This window comes from Taudactylus pleione, unplaced genomic scaffold (assembly GCF_031769625.1).
Source record: "Taudactylus pleione unplaced genomic scaffold, aTauple2 ptg000019l, whole genome shotgun sequence".
Classification (NCBI taxonomy): domain Eukaryota; kingdom Metazoa; phylum Chordata; class Amphibia; order Anura; family Myobatrachidae; genus Taudactylus; species Taudactylus pleione.
The window spans coordinates 25,217,371-25,240,344 of NW_028284421.1; the positions used below are offsets into that span (position 1 = coordinate 25,217,371).

Here is a 22,974-nt window from a genome sequence, read left to right on the forward strand (position 1 = left end):
ACAGTTAAAATGTGTCTACTGCCAAATATAACAAACTTTGACATATACAAACGCAAGTGTAGAAAGCTCAGACATATCTGGTATTAAAAATGCAAATATAGCCATATACAGTATGATACCATGTATAATATGCTGATCCCTAGTTGATGTCAAATAGTATGACGGACACTAGGGTTGTGATGGTATAAATGCCTGCTAGGGATTCATGATAGGTGAGATACCGGCGCCTATCATAATTCCGACACCGGAATCCAGTACGACGTGGGCCAGAACGAGGTAAGTCCGGGGCGCCCGTTCTCTTAGCCATGGGGAGTGGGGGGGTAGGTTTAGGGCTCCCCCCGGGGAGGGTTAAGCTAGGGGAAGGGGGGGTTAGGCACCCCCGGGGGGAGGTTAGGGTTAGGCCCCCCTCCAGGGGGGTTAGGTTTAGGGGAAGGGGAGGGGGGGTTAGGTTTTGGAACCCCTGGGGGGAGGTTAGGATTAGGTACTAGGGAGGAGTTTAGGGTTAGGCACCCCTAAAGGAGGGTTAGGGTGAGGAGAGGGGAGGGTTAGGTTACTTAGGTGCCGCTGTCAGGATTTCCTCCCTTCGGCCAGCCCCTGTCAGGATTTGAACCGGCAGCTAAACAGCCGCCGGCATTTCAATCCCATTCCGGTTATGATATCCAGGCATTTTGGTTGCTGTAGAGTTAGACTGTAATTGTTCACTGTTCATCTGATTCACCAATAAATTCTAGTATTTGGAGTTTGTGCAAATAGCAACACTTTTCATAGTATCAAGCAGACCAATAGCTCACCAGAAATTGTATCTTGGTGTTTGTAAATCTAAACTTTTAATAAATTGCTGTGACAAACTAAAAGTTTATAAAATTAGTCTGTATACTGTATCTAGTACTTGCTGAAGGTTAATCGAACTTCATGATCCTGCACAGATCTGATGTGAAGAATAATTTATTGCATTGCATTACATTAATGAGTTTTATTTCTCTGGACAGCTGTTTTAGATGGTGAAAATACCCTTGAGTATTATTTATCACGTTATAGACATTAATTACTAATATATTGTTTGGTCATCATTATTGTTTTGATACTTGGCATAAAGAGTGATGATGTTTTATGAGCAAAATGTAGGATCTTTTCAATAACCTTGTGCTACCTTTATAAAAAAATGTTTAATATAATCACCAAAGTCTGTTGGTGATTCTCCTGTACATAATTTGTGCCCATCTTCACTGATAAATTGCATTGTAATACATAAGTTCTGCATCTCATTGGCAGAACCATCATTAAAAACTCTAACATGGCTGCTGAAGGAGGCAGTTAGTAAGAGAATCAATCTACAATCTATGTTTCTGTCACTTCTGATTCTCCTGCTCACACACCCTTCCCCTCCGCAGGATCATAGAGCCCCATCTATTCACCTGCTTCTCTGCTATGCAGAGCTGCGGTGAGATTAATTTCCCCCAATTTCCCCCCACCTTGGGACAGCACCTGAATAGCGAGACTGTCCCACCAGAAGCGGGATAGTTGGGAGGTATGTCTAAATTGCATAGCTAAAATCTTTTGAAATAGGACATAATTGCATGTATCTTGAAGTTGTCTGTTTTAATGCCCTTATTATTATTCTGCCCATAGCAGTATAATAATAAGACTTTAGCTATCATTTTATAGAATAAAGTAGATATGACAGCGACAGTCTGTTTGGTTGGGCAGCACTTTTCATGTGTTTTTTTTTTTTAAGTAAATTTCATACAAGTGTACATCTATATAGTAGCAAGAAAGTGTGTGTCTGTCTGTCTGTCTGCCTGCCTGTCTGTTTGTCTATTTGACCTTCATGCACGGACCAAGCTCCACCAAATTTGGCATTGTGGTGTAGTTTGACCAGGATTAGGTTTTTGCCTAGATTTGAACTTCGTCAGGGCCACACCCTGTCATACAATCCTATAAAACCAAGACACTCTTAAATTACAAAGGTTCTGTGGCTGAGGGGCTGGCTTCATTCACACACTGTCACACTCTGGCAAGCTCAAACAGCAGGAAGTGCCACTGCGGATGGGCCTCCTACTGTCCGGGAACGTGGACTCGAGTCCCAGCATCCCCCCCTGATGGCAGCCCTGCCAGATATGGTCTTCAATGTTGGTCTGAGAGTTAATTCAGGGGGTAATTCAGCAGCAGACGCAGTGACAAGGATCACGCAGATTCCCGATTACCGAGAATATGTGCATGCACCTGTACTGTGAATGTGCAGTTTGGGTCTGCAATACCATACACATTCCGGCAGCAGAATATCAGTGTTTGAAAGTCTACTGCCGTTCCTCGATGGGGAGCGGACGATGAAGGCTTCCAGTTTCCCAAAACGCAGGCCTATCAACGGCGTTGGGGGGGAGTGGAGAGGCCAGGAGATTTCCTGGCCTCTTTTACTCATCTGAGGTGGCCGGCTTGCGTGCCCCCATGGTCACTCAGCTGGCCGAAAGGATCGCAGATGATCTGATGTTGCGACCTTGGATGCAGCTTGGATCAGTAATGCATGCAGGAGGCATAACGGCCCTCTTACCCTTATGTATGTCTTTTATGTATGTATGTCTTTTACAACCCAGTATAATGTTAATGTTGATTCAAATTGTAAAGCGCATCGGAATTTGCTGAGCTATATAAGAAACTGTTAATAATCAAATTACCATATTACAGCTGCTAATGTTAGCAGCTGCGATAGCATTTCCGTCTGCAGCTGAATCACCTCCTCTGTTCTGCAGTGATTTCTGAAACTCAAGTGATATATGGAAGCTGTACTGATTTATGTTCTGTAAGTCAGTCTGCTCCTGATATACCCCATTCCAAACGGTATAAAAATCCCCCTGCCTGCACTGTCATTTACTCCTAACTTGCATAGTTATCCAGGTTATAGGCGAGGATAATGTAAAAGAATGAAGGCTGCAGGTGTACTACAGGGTCCAGTCTTAAACACGGGTAACGGCGGGTATCCCAGCTAGTAATCAATATAATTGGTGAAAATCTTGATGATTCAAGTTATACAACAAAATAATAGAAATGTCAAACTCCGCTTAGTACACACATTTGTATGTTCATTGACAGTGTATGTTATTGAAGTAAATTTTGTAATATTTTAATATAATGATCACAGACTTCATGCCACACTTTAATAGTGCTTCTATTTGGTAGTTATGTCAGAACTAGTGGATTATATAGTAAAGTGTTTTTGAGGAAATAATAGGTATTAAAGCTGCCTTTTCTTCAGCGTGACTAGCTTGCAGTAATTCTACAGTATGTCTATAGAACACCTCAACAAGTGTCTTATAAGGGTGCATATATTTTAGTCACAATTAGCTGCTGGCAGACTCAGGGCTAAGAAGAAATGATCACCTGACTATACTGTCATTAAAAATAATTCAAAGTGATATTATAGGACTGTGGCAGGAGAAGGGGACATATATTAATGCATGTATCCCTATGAATTCCAACCCTAATACCACCCACAGTCAAAATGACTTTCATTTGCTGAGTACTGATTAATGTATACCATGATGGGAGCCATATTTTATCTTTATTGGGAGTTGCTCAGGGCAGGTTTGTATATAAATAGATATGATTGTTACCAGACCAAAGATTGCTTGCAGTGTATGCTTTATTTAAAATTGAGTGATCTATGTTCATCTCCACACCTTTTGCTACAGAGAGTTTGCATATTGCCCACTCCCTCAAGTAACTGGAGCCATGTAACACTGTGCATTACACATGAAAACATTTGTCTTACCTGATTAACTATATGTTATTTTTACCCAAGTGCATTCATTATTGGCATACTTTGTACTAATATTTAATGTAGGGCAGTGGCTTCATTATGAAGTGTGTTCTCTCCATATCATTATACAAATGGATATGTTCATTATCCGTGTAACTGTGTATCATCCTAGAGAGCAGTGTGATTAATATCACTGTGCAGATACTCAGCATCTCAGTAAAGAGCTTATTCATCATCAGTATGTAGGTGCTGTCCTACAGAGCAGTGTGACCATTGACGCATTATATATATATATATATATATATATATATATATATATATATATTCTCTGTGATGAAGCCATGCTCCTGACTGATTAGGGTGGGTATAAAACGAAGTCCACTGGGACTCAGCCAATTGATGTGATGAACAATTATATTTATATAGAATTTTCCCCATCTCATTAATGATAGCAAACGTGAAACAATAATACATTGTATGCACACTTTCCGGAACAGTGATGAAGAAGACCCACCGATTTAGACCTGCAAAATTTTCTAACTTGTTGATACAGTTATTCTCTTTTATATATGTTTATTCATTTGTCAGCCAGTCTCAAATAAGTTTGTCTGAGATTTGTTGAAGCTTTGTTTTGTGCTGGACTTCAAAAATACCCACAAGCCACAATCTCTTCTTCAGGACCAAATATACACCATATGGCGTGAGATGCCTGGCGCGACCCAGGGGTAGCAATTTACATGTAGTGTATATTTCCCTCAATTTTGCAACTTAGGGGTAATTCAGTTAGCTGCACCGTGGTAATGTATTACGGCTAATTGATCCCCGAGTTAGCCCCAAAGCACAATCACCTGCTCCACTCAGCAGGCTCCGAATAAAAATACAGGATAATAACACTGTTATCAGGAATCAAGTGGCAAAAACGGTATGCAATCGGGAAGCCGACTGCCTAAATACCGGCAGCCGGCTTCCCGACTGTCATATCCCGGCAAGGGTGAAATGCCGGGCGTCTAGATGTAGACGCCCGGCATTTCCCCGACGCCGGGAGACCGGCGCCCGGCATCCCGATCGTAGTGATGCCGGGCGCCGCGTGCGGACAGCCGTGGGGGGGGGGGGGTTAGGTTTAGGGCTCCCGGGGGGACTTAGAGTTAGGCACCCCCCCGGGAGGGTTAGGGTTAGGCTAGGGGGAGGGAGGGTTAGGCACCCCGGGGGGGGACTTAGGGTTAGGCACCACCCCGGGAGACTTAGGTTTAGGCAGCGGGGAAGGCGGTGGTTAGGGTTAGGCACTTAGAGGGGGGATTAGGGTTAGGCACTTGGGGGGGAGGTTAGGGTTAGGCACCCCTAAGGAGGGTTAGGGGGGGTTAGGTTAGGTTAGACAATATTTACCTATCCACGATCAGGATTTCCAGCGCTGTCGGGCTTGCGCTGCTCGGAACTCTGCTGATGTCGGGCTGCCGCTGCCGGGGATCGAACCGCCGGCCATGCGGCCGGCAGTATTTCATACCGATTCCGGCAAAAACACATAGGTTTGTGAACTTATCACGGATCCTATGTGTATTCACCTGAGAACAGTTAATTTTTAGGGCGGGATGTAGTTATGAGGCAGCCGGTCTCAATCCCGACACAGGAATCCCGGCAATGGATTTAACATAGGCGTCAAAATACTGATGCCTATATTAATCTCGGCGTCGGAACACCGACAGGATGCCGGACCGATCGTCCTCAGCGCGGGGTAAGTATACACTTAGCTGGGCCTCGGTGGGTTAGGTTTAGGGACTCCTGGGGGAACTTATGGTTAGGCACCCCCCCCCAGTGAAGGTTAGGGTTAGGCTAGAGGAAGAACTGGCTAGGTTTAGGCACTAGGGGGGGAGGTTAGGGTTAGTCACCTCCCGGGGAGGTTTAGGTTTAGGATGCGGGGAGGGGGGGTTAGGTTTATTCACTAATAGGGGGAGGTTAGAGTTAGGTACTAGGGGGGAGGTTAGGGTTAGGCACCCCTAAGGGAGGGTTAGGTTTAGGGGGGGGGGTTAGGGATAGTATACTTACCTGCGCTGTCAGGATTTTGAACCATCGGGCTGCCGGTGTTGGGATTTGAACCGCCGGGCTGTAGTCCGGCGGTCATTCATACTGATTCCGATAAAACGGGCTTTAATTGAATTGCCCGTTGGTAAAATTTTTTTGCTAAGTCACGTTTTACCCACCCGAAAAATTATTGGAGCTAATTGAATTCCCCCCTAAGTTTGCTTACAATGTACTAGGTACTTAGTTTTAGTGTTGTGTCACGGCTAAGTCGCAAAGTGTGGCGCACTAACCGGGGCTGTTTGGCATAATTTGAGGATAAGTGTTTGTGGACACATCTGTTTGTAAGTCTGTAAACACAGAAAGTGTTTGTATCTACTTGCCAATATTCTAAATGAAGAATGAAAAACGCCCTTTGTACAATACACCTGTGAGCAGGAAGGGCCACATTAGAGTTGGGACTAAACGTAGCTGAAAGGTTAATTGTTATACATATTGGTCAAAATATGTTGCAATGCAGGGTGGAGGGGGCAAGTTGTAGCTGAATATTAAGTCACAGTGTAACAATAATGCTGATCAGTAATTGAGTGCTATAAAGAAAAGCAAGCCGCGTTTTCTCTTTATGTAAACAGAATACATTTATTCCCAGTGCATCACAGCATAGTTTGTCCAGGTAGCAAATTGCACAACTTCTAAATGAGGCCCTTAATTTTAACTGAATGTTCACTTTGGGTTTCATTTAGAGTTTAGTGAACATCAATGTCTTTTTCCTTTAATTTACACATTTCCGAACTACACACCAACAGCAAAATTGCGATTGTATATAATTTTTTGTGTATTGTAGACTTGAAATCCCTTGTGTCTGGAGAGTTGGAACAGAGGCAGACAGGGGTGGGCAAGTAACTGTAGTTAGGATGGTCATTACAATACAGTTTAACTTAAAAGTAGCATTACTGTGATCATGTCCCCATACATCTCGCACAGGTACTGGAGGGCTGATGCAAAGATACATCATAATGATGACAACTATTGGCAGCGTTATTAGCCACTGATTGGATGTTTGCATGGTAACCTCTCTAGCTAATAGTGTGACAGCTATATTATATCATCTTGTGACCATCTATTTGACTTATTTGTCATTTCTATTTGGCCTATTTCAGAAAAGAAGATTCCCATTGGATTTTTAAAGGAAAAAAGCATGTTTGCATTTAGAATTAAAGACATGACACAGCTCTATCTTGTGGCTATGACACGTCATTGCATTATTATATTGTATACAAATATACAAATATTTTGTACAAATCTGGTATTGTGACTTTAGAATATGAGTGGACAATAAGTGGCCCCCTAGCTGTCGTTGAATTACACATCCCAGAATGCCTTATTGCCCACCCCTGCTTAAGAACTTACTACTAACACTTTCAAGACACATAAATGTACAGTCCTTAAGCAGATTATAGCACATACTTGTATGCCCAGTGCATATACCACTGTTTTTGAGAGAAGAAAAAGTTTCAGCTACGTCTGTCACTTGTGCTGCTTAAAAAAGCACAGCAGCAGTGTATGGGCATAATTAAGAGCTTATCTGATTGTTTTTCATCTGGTAGGAAAACCACTCCGTTGACGATTTATGACTTTTTACAGCTTGTATGTGTCAGGCTACAGTGGTTTACATCAATTTCAGTGGACATGTATTCCTTTTTATTTGCTTGGTAAAAACGTTACCCATAGCGGTAGATTCTTTGGTATAAGCTACTGTGCCAGCACATCCCATAAACTTCAGCAATATGAATTACCAGCCAATATATGCTGCTTTTTATAGATACACAAAATGCTTGTTCCAAATCTCAGGTGTGCAGCTGTTAGACAAGATTCAGGTCTCTCTCCCTCTAGTGTTCCCTTTTGCAATGTACCAAAACAGAAGCTTGTATATACACTAAGCCTGATATTTGTGCACATATAAATATGTTCTAGATCTTTTGGCACCTCATCTGACCCATTTTAATTACCCAAAAGCCTTTTAGATAATGAGCAACTATAATTTTAGATGGAAGCCCTTAGGGGGGAGCGGGCTCACAACACTGCCTGGAATATTTAGTATGGTTTCATCTTGTTCATCTAATAAAATGGAAGGTAATTAACTCTGCTGTCTTCTCTCATTCTTTAGCTCAAATTGAAATAATTCCGTGCAAAATCTGTGGGGACAAATCATCAGGGATCCATTACGGGGTCATCACCTGCGAGGGTTGTAAGGTACAGTATATGATAAAATAGTCTCACTACCTTTTGTATTTTTGATAGACCATAAATAGTCTAGAACAAATAACTGGTGTATGTTTGTGTTACATTTACTTACTTCTTACATTAGAAGGTTTATTTATTTTATTTATTACCAGTTATTTATACAACACACACAGACACGCACACACGTAGTTTTCTAGTGGTTGGTGACAATAGTACTAGCTTGATGTTTGAAACATTAAGTTTGAGGCAGTAAGAGGACATTACGCAACATGGGAAAACATAGGTGGCATAGAGATGATACTGAAATACAAAAGAGCTTGTGGCTTGTGCTACTCTGACTGAAGTTGAGAGGAAGTGGGCCCAGAGAGACAAAACCTGAGTGATTTTATTAGTAGGATGAGAAACAGGATAGAACAGTGTCATGTAGTGTTATGAGAAGTGAGTGGTCCACAGTGTCAAATGCAACAGACAGGTCTAGGAGAGTTAATGCCGCCATTCAGGTTGCGATATAGTAGCCGATCCGACGGAATGGAACGATATCGCTGCTATATCATTTCGTGTATGGGTATGATATCGGCCTGTGCGCGCTCCCATGGGATCGTACATCGCTCCTCCAGATCTTTCTGCATGTTCAGTTGGTCTGGGAGAGCGAGGTACGATCCCATGCATCGCTATGCGGATGGGGAGAGGGGTGCCGGCATATTGGGCAAGTCGCACCGCAAGTTGCATATCGCACAGTGTATGGGGGCCTTTCGAAGAGAGATGCCAGCTAGAGTGATCCTGTCTTTTCCAGCAGATTTTCTTGTGTGTCTTGTCAAAGTAATGGCCCTGATTGCATTCTGATCATACTTTGGTAACTATAAATAGTTATTTCAGGTATCTCATTTATTTAGGTACCGCATAGGCTTTTGTCACGCCTATGTTTAGCTGTATTGAGTTTATTTGGGCATTTTTTGGGTTGGTCTCATTCCATCATCACTTTTGTAGGCAGCTTCCAAATGATATACATCGTGTTCTTTTGTACAAAAATAAAAACAAATTGGTTTGCTTATGTCTCCTGACACAGTAAAGAAAATATACCCAAAATGTCCAAAAAATTTTATTTTATTTTAAATTGCAAGAAAGTGAACTAATAGGATGTGTATGTTTTTTTTCTTTAGTAACGTCCTTTAAAAAAAGACTGTGTGTGACTTTTGCTTTGACGCTAATCTACCTTTAGAAAAGAGAAAAAAGTAGGATTGTGCTCATAGGTTTTCACCATGGCATGAACTTTCTGTGCCCACCCCCAACCCCTGGCTCTGTAGTGCAGTGTGGGGAACACCTGCATTCTCAGAGATTATCACCATTTTTGCTGACATTTCCCAATGCCCCCACTGGCAGTAACTACCGCTGGGGGACAGGTAAGTATGACTTCCTTTCTTTTCACTCTATTTAAAACTAGTCAGTGCTACAGATTAGTGACCCACTAATCCTTAGCACTGAAGGGGGTCATTTTTATTAACAGCTTGCCCTTAAAATTTGCTATGTATATCTATTAAGAAGATATCCACTTTACAGTACTGGTTGAGTATGTTCTGAGTATGGGGCTTAAACTGTTGCTTATGGAGGAAGATTCACAGAAGTGGGCAAAAGTCATGACAAGAACCGCCTAGGCATGTGTGTGACATGTTGGTGTGAAAGAGTTAATTTACACAAATGGTGGGATACATCAATGCATTTTTTGCGGTCAAACCTCAAAAAATGAAATTTTCAGAGGTTTGGCTACTTACCGCATATGCACCAAGCTCCGGCATGCGATACTTTCCAGGGGTTGGATGCGGTGGGCAATGCCATCTTAGGATGGAGTTGCCCAATAGAAGTCTATTCAATCGGATCCCTGCCAGCAGCCCCCGCGGGGTGTGTGTCACTCGATGCATGCGCAGAAGGACTTCTGGGTCATAAAGCTGGAAGTCCTTCTATCGCAAAGGACAGCTTTTCCTGGGAGACCTCTTCCTGTGAGAGCTGTCCTTTGTGATTTTTTCATGCATACCAGTGATATTTACGCCAGTGTGCATGCGATGATTGGCGGGTTGCATCCTGCCCAAAATGTCTATAAATGACAAATACTCCACAAAACTGTATCTCCCACTCACTATTGAACACCTAGTACAGATGTGTCCTTACACATCTTTGCTGCAGTCACGCTAAAAAGCCCCTCCCGGTGCACCCGGTCCCGTGAGACTCTGCTAGCACCGGGCATTTTTTTGCGTCTTTTTTTTCTGAAAATGAATCTTAAGTCGCAATGGGCTGCGCCTAGGACACACCAGCAGACTCTGCTGATTAATTTGATATGTGACACTTGTATACCTTTGTGTGACTGAAGCAGGGTACACACTAAGCGATATATTGGCCATATCACTCAGTGTGTACGGGTGATTGCGCACTCCTGTGTGTCATTCATCGCATCTTCTGATCCACCTCCCGACTGCCCGCAGGACACTTCGTCCCGCGGGTGGAACATCAGGGCAGTGCCCGAAAAACAGGACTGTCCCGCTGAAATCGGGAATGACTGGGAGGGGTGTGCCCTCTATGGAGTGTCGCCCCTGTTTGACCGCACTGGTCAAACATGCCTCGAGCCGGCCCTGCCGCCTAACACCCTATCACTGGCCCTGAGTGGAAGTGTCCTGTTATTTGTAACCTGTTGCATGGCTTTGCTGGGACTGATTATCTCTGTGGTATCAGCTGCCATCTGCTTTCTCCTCACTTCTGCTGGGCAGGGGAATCTGTGACATTAATCATTTCCTAATCTTTTGTTTGACTGAAACTGGTTCTGTTACTGTGAGGGAGGCGTTTAGCACAAATAGTTTACCTTCTTCTATTTAGAGGATTTATGTCTGTTAAAGTGGATTTGCTGTTAATTAAAATGGGGGGGTATTTATCAATGCATGAAGAGAGGTAAAGTGGAGAGAGATAAAGCACTAAGCAATTAACATCTAACTCTCATTTTACAGGCTGTGGGGCCTATTCATCAACACTAAAATAACGTTTTTAAGGACATTTTCCTTAAATAACGTTATTTTAGTATTCTTGAAGCCACTTAGCACAGGAGATATCACTGATATTTCCTTGATAAGGTCCCCTGCTTTAATTTCCACACTTCCCATACATTAGTATGGGGATGTGGAAATTATGTTATTCATCAAATTCCGAAAATTATGTATTTTTGGAATGGAGTTACTATTCGCCACTGTGAGGTGGCGAATAGCAGGACAGACTTACCTGCTTACCTGCTTCCAGCTGTGCAGGTCCCCCGGAGTCTTTCTCCGGCGCTCCGGCGCTCTGGCTCCGTCTGCAATGCTGACATTGTGTTCTACCAGCAGAACACAATAAAGTTTAGAAAAAAAAAAATATATTTTTTTGTTTCTAAACTGCACTGTGTGCTGCTGGGAGACCACATGACAGACCAGCCGGAGGCGCTGCAGCGGGCAGGTAAGTGTGGGATGGGGGGAGGTGAGCGGAGGGGGGAGGGGGCGTTGGGCAGGCGCACACAAACTTACCGCAGCTGTAAGTAGTGCTGCGCATGCGCTGGGTTTACGATTGTAACAGCGCATGCGTAGCATGGATTCCAGCTGCGATAAGTTAGAGCAGGCAGGGAAAACGATCTATTTCCCGAAAAGCTGTCATCGCAAAAATGACAGGTTTTCGGAATAGATAGTTATAGGGAGGAGGAATGATTAATTCCTGCGGTAATTAGGTAGAACTCCATGCGAGTTCTAAACCGAATTACCTCCCTCGATATTTTAGGTATGATGAATAGGCCCCTGTGTTTGAAAAATGACAGATAGGAGCTGATTGGTTATTGCTTTATCTATCTCCACTTTATCTCTCTTAATTCTTTAATAAAATACCCCTCACCCCCAATATTTTAGCATCCAGAACATAGCCAGAACCAGGTGTTATAGATGCCAGGATTGGTAGGAAAATTGGGATTTGGGTTTGGCTCGTTGGATCTTACTTTTTTTTTTTCTTGTTGTTAAATATATGTTCTCACATGTGTTATCTGCCCATTCTCTGCTCCATGTGTCCAGATCTTCCTGCTATGCTTTTGCTGTAATGTTCAGAGTAACTTATGTGAGTTCCATCTGCCTCACAGTCATATAGAAATATGTGGACTTTCCCTCCCTAATGTCATTTTAGAATAATAACAAACAACAAAATCCATTATGTGCAAGATCAATAAATGAGAAAGAAAAATTACAATGGAAATATATAAGATATTAGTAAGCATAAATATCCAAGATCATTATAAAGTTAGTAGATAGAATGGGAGGTAGACCTGGATCCAAACCGAAAAGAAAAAAAAAAATAGGAACCACAGCCCCCATTAATCACAGCAAATGAGAGAGATCACCAAGTCACTGGTTATTTGAGGAATGGGTATTGGTAAAGGATATAGGGGGAGCCTGAGAATACATACTGGTATCGTACCAAAGTGTACCCCGGAAACACTTCCAAAGCTGCTCTCTAAGTGAAGACGGGAGGGTGTCAATGTAGCTCTCCCATGTCTCAAAGAAACGTTCAGTAAACCTCTTTTTTGCAGCGAGGCCTCCAACAAATGAGACCATTTTTTCACTAGCAAATCCTGTTCTTCTATTCTGTTTATTATGCTCCATATAATACTCTGTTCAATGTTTTGTACAGCTGTGGGGGCTGAGGGTTATAAAATCATGTACTCTGGGGCTCTTCTCAGATCTACCTATGACCTATGCTCAGTGCCAGATTGAGGTCCACAAGGGCCTGGAGCTGAAATTTATGAAGGGCCTATTGTGTGCCGCCACAAGAGGTGTGTTCATCAGCACTGCGGTTGGGGGATGTAGTCAAAATACAGACGGCCGGGATTCCGTCTGTTGAAATCCCGGCACTAAGGGGGGGATGGTTAGGTTTAGGCACCAAAGGGGGGATGGTTAAGGCTAGGCACTAACTGTTAGGATGCAAGAAAGGAGGGTTAGGAAGAGAAGAGGGGAGGGTTCCGGAATTCTGAGCATCGGGATACCGCTGTCTGCATTTTGACAGCAGGCATCCCGACTGCTGGGTAATCATACCCGACCCCTGCAGGTGTGACTAGTGATGTGGGGGTGTAGCCAGTATTGTGGGGGTGTTGTCTGCACAGGGATATGGCCTGCCCTGTGTGATGTGACTAGCCCCTACCTTTAAAAGCCTCAATCTCTCTTCCCTTTTCACTAATATCAATAGTGTAATGCGAGAGTCTGCAAAGGAAAAACTTCTTGTTAAAATGGCACATGGTGATGTAAATCTGAAAATATCTCTATTAAAGAGCACATGAGTCACTTAGTGATGTCATGAATGTGACATCTCTATCTCTCTCTATGTGTAAAAATACCTTATCTTATTAAAAATTATAGGGGTGCGATGTAGAATAGCCACGGGAGAGAGCTCCCGCAGCTATTCAATACACTGCGCTGTTTGGGCGGCTAAAGGATTTCTTCTCCCACCCCCCTGGGGATGCGAGGAGAAATCCGACAAAAGTGCCGGCTTAGCACAGTGCTAATAGCCGCGCGCCCGGCACTTTAGTTGGAGAATGCCGGTTACCGCGCCTTAACACCCAGGTTAAGTCGCGAGAACCGGCATTCTCTGACTTCCTGCTTCCCGACAAGGCACACAGCGCATTGAATTGAATAGCTGCAGGTGCTCCCTCCCGCGGCTATTCATCATTGCACTGAATTGAATTCCCCCAATACTGAGTAAATGTAAGATCTAGAAACCATAGTGAGATCCAAAACAGAGTCACTTGGGGCCTGATTCTGCAGTGCAAATGGTACTGCCCCGCCGCAAGAAACTGAAAGTGGGCGTCTCAGTATTAATGAAATTGTCAAAATATAAATTTAAATCTTGTCAGTGCCTGTATACCAGTAATCATCGCTCGCAGCAGCCAGCAGGTAACAACATTGTGGGCTCAATCGATTAGCAGATGCCAGACAGCCAGCAATACTGATACCTCAGGAGGATCAGTTACCCAGCCAGGCCACCTTCACAGAGCAGTGGGTATTCTCACTGGGTGGACACGGCTGCTTCAGGGATTGGTGGTGTGTTGATACCTATGTGATGTCACACATATAGGCATATCTAGGGTTAATGGCGCAAAGGGCAAAGAAAAATGATGATGCGCCTTGAAATCTGTTTTATAAAATAATCAGAATTCTTATGTTGGCACTCAAAAACACCCTGGAAACTTCAATTAGGGACAATATTTTGTTATCTTTAATATTTAAAATCAGTGAAATAAGAGACATATTGGTTCACAAACAAAACAAAATGAGAATAAAAAAACGGTTTGCTTTCCGCACTGTAAATAGTCAGTGTGATGGAATAGCTTGTGTGTTTGGGGTTACAGTGTTACTTGTCTCAATGATTCATATTTTTATTAAGTTTTATTCTGGCATTGCAAGTTTTTTTTTCTCACAGCTTTCTTTGCAGGACCTTCTATGGAAAGAGGAGGGGGGTAGTTTAAGGTGGGAGATGTCAGCAGGGGTCATGCTTGAGGATGGGTACGGGATGCCGGCATTCTGGATCCCGGCGGTCAGAATCCTGACATCAGCATCCTTAAAGGGTTAGGATACTGACACCTGTCGGTTTGTATCCTTACCCTCCCCCTCCCTCCCCAGTGCCTGAACCTAACTACCCCTAGTGCCTAAACCTAACCTCCTTGCACACTAAACCTAACCCTTCCCCCTTAGTGCCTAACCCTAACCCTCCCCCTAGTACCTAACCCTCCCCCTAACCCCCCTACTTATCTTCGGAATTCCAGAGGTCGGGTTGCCAGCACCAGGATTCTGACAGGTGTCGGGATTCCAGGGCCGGCATTCTGACCCCGGGAATCCCCGCAGTTGGGATATTGACCGCTTCTCCATGCGGGATGGGCACAGGATGCCGGCGCTCGGGATCCTGCATCCCATTGCTTGTGCTTGTGTGTAAACTGTGTATGCCCTGGACTGACATCAAAAGATATTATATAATAGGTGCCTAGTTTAGTGGGAAAAAGGTCTGTATCTTACATAGTAAATCACACAATACAAACTAATGGTAGTTGACTGCAGCTCTCAGTCCTCTACACTATAATATATATATATATATATATATATATATATATACACACACATACAGTATAAATTTATAGGTAGTCAAACCTGGCATCACACACACACACACACACACACACACACACACACACACATATATATATATACATATATATATATATATGTATATATAATTATAGATAGATATGTATGTATAATTATAGATAATGTAGAGATAGATAGATGATGAATGTCCCCATACACTAGTATCACAGATATCTCTTTCTTACCTTCATCTCCTGGAATGGCCCGCTGTCCCCATACACTAGTATTACAGATATCTCCTGCTTACCTTTCTCTCTTGGAATGGCCTGCTGTACCCATACACTAGTATCACAGGTATCTCCTGCTTACCTTCCTCTCTTGGAATGGCCCGCTGTCCCCATACACTAGTATCACAGATATCTCCTGCTTACCTTTCTCTCCCGGAGAGGCCCACTGTCCCCTTACACTAGTATCACAGATATCTCTTGCTTACCTTCCTCTCCTGGAATGGCCCGCTGTCCCCATACACTAGTATCACAGATCTCTCCTGCTTACCTTTCTCTCTTGGAATGGCCCGCTGTCCCCATACACTAGTATCACAGATATCTCCTGTTTACCTTTCTCTCCCGGAGAGGCCCACTGTCCCCATACACTAGTATCACAGATGTCTCTTGCTTACCTTCCTCTCCTGGAATGGCCCACTGTCCCCATACACTAGTATCACAGATATCTCCTGCTTACCTTTCTCTCTTGGAATGGCCTGCTGTACCCATACACTAGTATCACAGATATCTCCTGCTTACCTTTCTCTCTTGGAATGGCCCGCTGTCCCCATACACTAGTATCACAGATATCTCCTGCTTACCTTTCTCTCTTGGAATGGCCCACTGTCCCCATACACTAGTATCACAGATATCTCCTGCTTACCTTCCTCTCCTGGAATGGCCCGCTGTCCCCATACACTAGTATCACAGATATCTCCTGCTTACCTTTCTCTCTTGGAATGGCCCGCTGTCCCCATACACTAGTATCACAGATATCTCCTGCTTACCTTCCTCTCTTGGAATGGCCCGCTGTCCCCATACACTAGTATCACAGATATCTCTTGCTTACCTTCCTCTCCCGGAGAGGCCCGCTGTCCCCATACACTAGTATCACAGATATCTCTTGATTACCTTCCTCTCCTGGAATGGCCCGCTGTCCCCATACACTAGTATCACAGATATCTCTTGCTTACCTTCCTCTCCTGGTATGGCCCGCAGTCCCCATACACTAGTATCACAGATATCTCCTGCTTACCTTTCTCTCTTGGAATGGCCCGCTGTCCCATACACTAGTATCACAGATATCTCCTGCTTACCTTTCTCTCTTGGAATGGCCTGCTGTCCCCATACACTAGTATGTGGACAGAATTCATCAAGCTCCGAAAATACAATATTTTATGAGTTTGACTCGGGGAGCATTCGCCATCTTCATATAAATGTTCATTATTGGAGTCTGTTTGGACCCCGATAAATAACATGATGAATAGAGCCCTTTGTGAGCAAGGGGAGGTGGGGAAAGGGCAGGAATAGACACTAATGTATTGCCAAGGTAAACCACCTGGATTAATGTTGTGTACATTGGTCAAGTGGTTAACAAACCTTTGGTCACTCACTATACCTTAAGTCTCCCCCCTCCCCTCCTCTCAGTTCTAACATAGAGCTAGTTAATTATGATTCCCAAACAAAACTGTATATGTAAACATAATGGATAATGGAGGAAGAATAATTTAATAAAATAAATAAAGTCCAGAAAAAAAAATATACCATTTCTAATTTTTAAAGTAGTCCCAGTACCAATTGAGGCAATATTAGAGAAACTACTGCCAATTATTATTATTATTATTATTGTTATTTTTTTTACAAATCTTTTTTACTGAATTTTTGAGAAAAAGAATCTTTACATACATCAATCGGTGCACATAAGTAAAATCAAGTTATCACAAAACATAGAGAGTTTAAACAGCAAGACAAACTCAATTAAGTTGTCAACATAATTTGCTGTAATCATAAAATTTTTCCAAAAGATATAAGCAAAATAAAGGGAAGAAAGGGGAAATAATGGGGGGGTGGGGGTTGGGGGGAAGAGAAGGTCCCGTCTGTTCACTAATTTACCTTCCTGCCATACCTCTCCGTAACCTATAAAATCTATAATCATAATACCTTTATGTTATGGAATTTAACACATATTCTGGCTAGACCGGTAAGCCTTATCCATTTAATTTAAGGAGTAGGGGAAGAAAATCTACTTGGCTGCCAACGTTGGTGAGGCTGTTAGTTTTCTGTTCAAAGACCACACAGTAATTTCAAAGATTTTTATTATGTCAGCTTGTAATACTAATGAGGTGTTTAAATGTTGTATGTAAACTCCCCATTTCCTAAAGAAGCCCTCCACCCCTTTTTCTATATCAGGGAATGTTGAGCATCTATCAAAATGTAGAATTTCTAGCAGATTAGTTTGAACTAATGCGAGTAATGGGGCTACCGGCTTTAACCATGTTCGCAGAATCATTTTCTTTGCCACCGTTAGTATAACAGTAAGAAAAGGGAACACCTCCGCTTTGCTATGGTTCTGTATAAAAGGAATCCATACATCAAAGTTGCAGAATAGCATGGAGACAATATGCAAATGCAACTGTAAATGTGTTATTTAATTTATGTAATTCAAAACCTTATTCCAAAAGCGTTTTATTTTCCTGCATCCCCAAAAACAGTGGTAAAAATAAGCTCCCTCCACCATGCACTTTGGACAGTTCCCCACTGCGTCTGGGACAAATTGGCTTCTTTGTGTAGGAGATATATACGCCAGGGTTGCCTACCCTCCCGATTCGGACGGGAGCCTCCCGATAAACGGGTGCAGCTCCCACCCCCCCGGAAAGGCAAGCAAGCCTCTCGCCTGCCGCCGATCCCCCGTCTCCCCCCCGCCAGTACCTGTTAAACCCCCTGCAGCGGGGGGGCGCTGACGCGATTTGCGTCATTTTGGCCCCGCCCCCTGCTTCACAATGCCTGTATTTTCGGCATTGTGTAGCGGGGCAGGGCCAAAATGACGCGATCACGTGGCCCCGCCCCCTGTCACACCCGCCCAGCCACGCCCCCTTTTGCCGACCACGCCCCCTGTTCTGCCGATCTGGCTGCTCCCTCCCGGAAGGAGCAGCCAGATAGTCGGCAAGTATGATGTACGCTTTGTTAATAAATTTAATGTGGGTTTCCTGCAATAAGGTGCTACGCAAATATTTTAAAGTATTGGGATAATATTTTAGAATGTAATCAGATGGGCATTGCCCGTCTGAGTAAGGTGTCCATGCTGCATAAGTATTACACCACAATTTGGACTGGTTAATTACCACAAGGTCAACATATAACAGTCTGATTCTGTATGGGTTAGTCTTAAGATAATGGAGTAGCATTTCTATATCATCCGAAGGTGGCAAATGATTAAGCGAGGAAGTAAAAGTAAGAGCGTAATGGCGAATCTATAATTACATAAAGAAATGTGTGCGTGGTATGGCATATTTATCTTGCATTTGTTGACACGAATATAACACACCTCCCGATTAAACACGTCTCTTATCTGAGCTATCCCTGCTTCTCTCCACTCAAGAAAGGTTGTATTTTGAAGTCCTGGTTCAAAGTTTACATTTCCCCAGATCAGGATGTATTTAGTTGCTATACTCGAGCAGCCTAATTTTTGTTGATCGTTAACCATGAGAGATATGTTTCTCTAAATATAATATTATGTAGAAATTGTGCCAATTATTTTTAAATAATTTCCAGATACCATTTGCAGCTGAGCAGGAAAACCTATTCCCTGTACACACAGTTCAGCTGCAGGAGGGATGTTGGTGCACTACATGTCTTCAGACATATTTGGCTTCACGTTTTTTTCTTTTTTGCTGTATTTTAAATGAAAAATATTAACTATAAAGAGGAGAAAAAGAACATTTAGTGGAAATTGCATGTTATATAAGAATTATCAAAAATTATTAGACGTTTTGATAAACATCCTTTTTTTCTTCTCATTTTCTTTTTGTTGCTTCTCTACATATAAAATTCATATTTTAGATTTTTATTTTTTTTAATAACCTTATACCTGTAGCCCAGCCTAGGCCGATGTTGCTTGAGGGCCCAGGATGTACCAAAAGAGGGCTAAGATAAGTCACTGACCCCACACACGTCGCAGAATATTTAATCCTTAACACCTGGATATAAGGTGACGTATAGTCTTTTGACCTAACTTCTCTTGGGTACCACTATGTACAGCTTTATACACCTCTGTGTTACCAAACATACATATTTAGGAGGGAGGGAACCTATAGCTTTTGTTGGATTATATTTATGTCAGAGGTATTTTCTATTTTTCTTTTTACTTTTTGTACTTTACATTCATTTTCTTACTAACATCATTCAGTCAATCTTATGCTTTTAGGGGTGCCTAACTCTAACCTCCCCCCCTAGTGCCTAACCCTAACCTCCCCCATTAGTGCCTAAACCTAACCCCCCCTCCCCGCTCCCTAAACCTAACCCTCCTGGGGGGGTCCTTACCCCTAACCTCCCCCCGGGGGTGCTTAACCCTAACCCCCCCTTTTCCCTAGCCTAACCCTAACCCCCCAGGGGGGTGCTTAACCCTAAGTCCCCCCGAGGTGCCCTAAACCTAACCCAACTCCCCCTGCGGCTTCGAGAAGGGGCGCCCGTACTTGCCTCGATCGGGCCCGCGGCATTCTGTATTCTGGTGTCAGGATTATGACCGGCGACTCATATAACTACATCCCCTCTAGAGATATGTTGTCTGATCTCGTGGATCAGAGCGACATATTGGGTACATCGTCTAGTGTGTGCCCATGATATGGGCACTCCTGCGGGTCGTTAGTGACATCACCTGTCATCTGTAGAATGCAGCATGGCACGTCCCTCGGTCCCCCGTTGGACTTGGCATCAGCAAGTGTGTGTGCACTTGCCACATACCGGGTCTCGTCGCCGGTGGTGTTGCGCTGGGTACACATCGTCTAATGTTTACCCAGCTTTAGAGAGACATTATGAAAATTTGTGATTATATGTGATTTTGTTTAAACTAACATTATGGGGCGTATTCAATTGGGCCCGAGGTTTAGCGAGGAAAAACCTCCCTCCTCTCGCGCCCAATTTTGGAATATCGCGGGTATGCGCGTTCCCGATACCCGCGGTATCCAATTTTTAAAAAGTGGTCGCGGGGTATTCAGCTCTGAAAACCCTGCGACGTGTAAAAAAATAAATACAATTTTTTTCACTTACCTGCCCACGGGTCTCCGCGGCTCCCGGGGGATTCCCCTCCCTCTTCTCACCGGAGAGTGGGCTGCTGGGTATCCCCGGGGCTGCAGCTGGGGGATGTAGTTCTTTCAGCGCTCATTCGGGGGGGCATACTCACACTGGGACACACACACCGGGGGTCACACACACACACACACTCACTCATACACACACTGACATAGTCACCGCTGCTGCAGGAGACCGGGTCCCGACGCTGGATGAAGTAGACAGCACTTTGAAAGGTATTACTGACTAATTAAGCTTATCAGAAACTTCCAATTGCTTAATTAGTCATAAGAAGGGGTGCGCCGGGGTCCCAGAGCATTTCCTGACCTTTTTTGTCCTAAAATTGTGGATTTTAGGAAAAATTGGCCATGCTCTAGAGGTACTCAAAAAAACCCTCACGGCGCTCAAAAAAAAAACCCACTCCTAATTGAATATGCTCCTAAAGGCTCATCTAGCTGTGAGTTGATGAATGACCTCGTATATCATTGCTGTTTGTGTGGACATGACATATAAGTACATATGAATTGGGTATGATATACCGGCGGCTGTTTAGCCGACTACAGAAGCCCGACAGGACAAGATCCCGTCTATGGCTGGTAAGTACCATAACCCTCCCCTCTCCACCCTCCCCTAACCCTCCTTTAGTGGTTCCTAACCCTAACCCTCCTGGGGGGTGCCTAACCCTAACCACCCTCCAGTGGCGCCTAACCCCCCCTCTCCCTAGCCTAACCCTAATCTTCCCCGAGGGGTGCCTAACCCTTAGTACCTAAACCTACCCCTCCTCCCCGCAGCTGTGCCAAAACGCCCGGACTTACCTCGTTCAGTGCGGCGTCCTTCTGTATTCCGGCACCGGATTAAGATAGGCGGCAGTATTTCGACGCCTATCTAAAGTCCCCCGGTCCGGATGTAGTCTGCCGCCTATTAACTACATCCTGTACATACCTATGCTATACTCTTTCCTTGGAAGATCAAAACAAGGTACTGTACAGCTGCTATATTTTCTGTTTCATACTTAGATCTATATGGCTTATCTATTTTCTATCTTCAAATTTTATTGATTGGAAAAAATAATATCACAAATAATAAATAAGGATCTGTGACATCTTCCAGTACTTGTAAAAATTACTTTTTATTTATATATTATTATTATTATTATTATTATTATTATTATTATTATTAGTTTTTTTAAACTCTGGCCAAGAAGCTAATTGCAGCTGGACCCAGTGTAATCTGCAGGAGTTTATTATGTTGTCCTGCTATACAGTGGGCTGCAGAGGAAGTACTTTCTGACTAGCAGCATAATCTGCACTATGATCTGCCCACACCTCTCATTGTACCGTCAGAGTGGCAGCCGCTCAGTCAGACCAAAGACACTTTCAGAATGAAAGAGAGCGATATAGAGCACGTCAGTTAGACATGGGAGATGTGTAGGAAGATGTGTCAGAAGTACTGTGTTTTAGACATTACTGCAACTCATTACTGCAGAAAAGGAAAGTGTGACAAGACAATCAGAATTATTTTTCACTGGTCATAGCTTTACAACATGGCTTTCTTACATAAGCTAGTATATTATGTTTTCCTAAATGCTTTACAAGGGGACATTTTTTTTGCTATTGTTTTTCATCATTTATTTGTATTTAATTTCGAGTAACTAACAGCAGAAGAGAAATGAGGGTTGGAGAAATTACAAATCTTGAATTGGCATATAAATCTTAGATCGGGAACCTAAGATACAGTGGTAGATACAAGACAGCATGAACCACGATGTGAGAAGTAAAGCATGTGACAGGTGTACAAGTCATCATCACATTATATGTGGATTGTGGGGTAGTAGTGCAGACATGGGGGGTGACAAGTTAGATGATTATGTTATTATTGTCGTTATCTGCAATATAGTGGATATTGTTTGTCTTTATGATAGCATTATTATTATGATTGTTTATTTGTACAGTGCAACTATATTAAGATGTGCTTCTAATATTGAATCATTCACATCAGTCCCTGATCCACTAGGGGAAAACACATTGCTGAAAGGAACCCACACAAAGGTGAAACCAGTGTATGTAACTGTATGTGACTGCCTCTTTATACACAGCAGTGACAAATGAAGACTAAAGTAGAATGTTAATCAGCAGATGGTCCTATTTGCTTATTTAGCCTGCCCATTTTATGTATGTAGAAAAAAGAAAATATATATCTATATATGGTCAGACACTTTTGGGCTGAATAAGAATCCCTTATAATGAAGCCTATCAATGTATTGGTAGCAGGTGATCAACCATTAAGTGCCCCAGTAACGTCACAGGTTCCTAGTGAAGTGATAGGCTGCATGCTCATATAGGCTTGGCCCCACAAAATAGCCACCAGTATATGCGGAGTGTACACATGAATGGATTGCAAGTTCATAGATCTCCATAACTGTTACTAATTTGTAAATAACACTAAATATCAACATTTTTATTTCTGGTGAATGGGCTTTGGTGAACCATAACAGGTTACCAGAAGCAGTGAT

General features: G+C 43.1%; 1 protein-coding gene across 1 annotated transcript in view; it reads left to right on the plus strand.

The window, feature by feature from the left end:
- LOC148540437 (nuclear receptor ROR-alpha A-like) overlaps window positions 1-22,974 on the plus strand; it is a 618,308-nt gene that overhangs the window by 576,273 nt on the left and 19,061 nt on the right. The window contains exon 3 of the mRNA XM_088446181.1: window positions 7,935-8,020. Within this exon, the coding sequence (XP_088302307.1) occupies window positions 7,935-8,020 (86 nt within the window). The remainder of the gene's footprint in view (window positions 1-7,934; window positions 8,021-22,974) is intronic.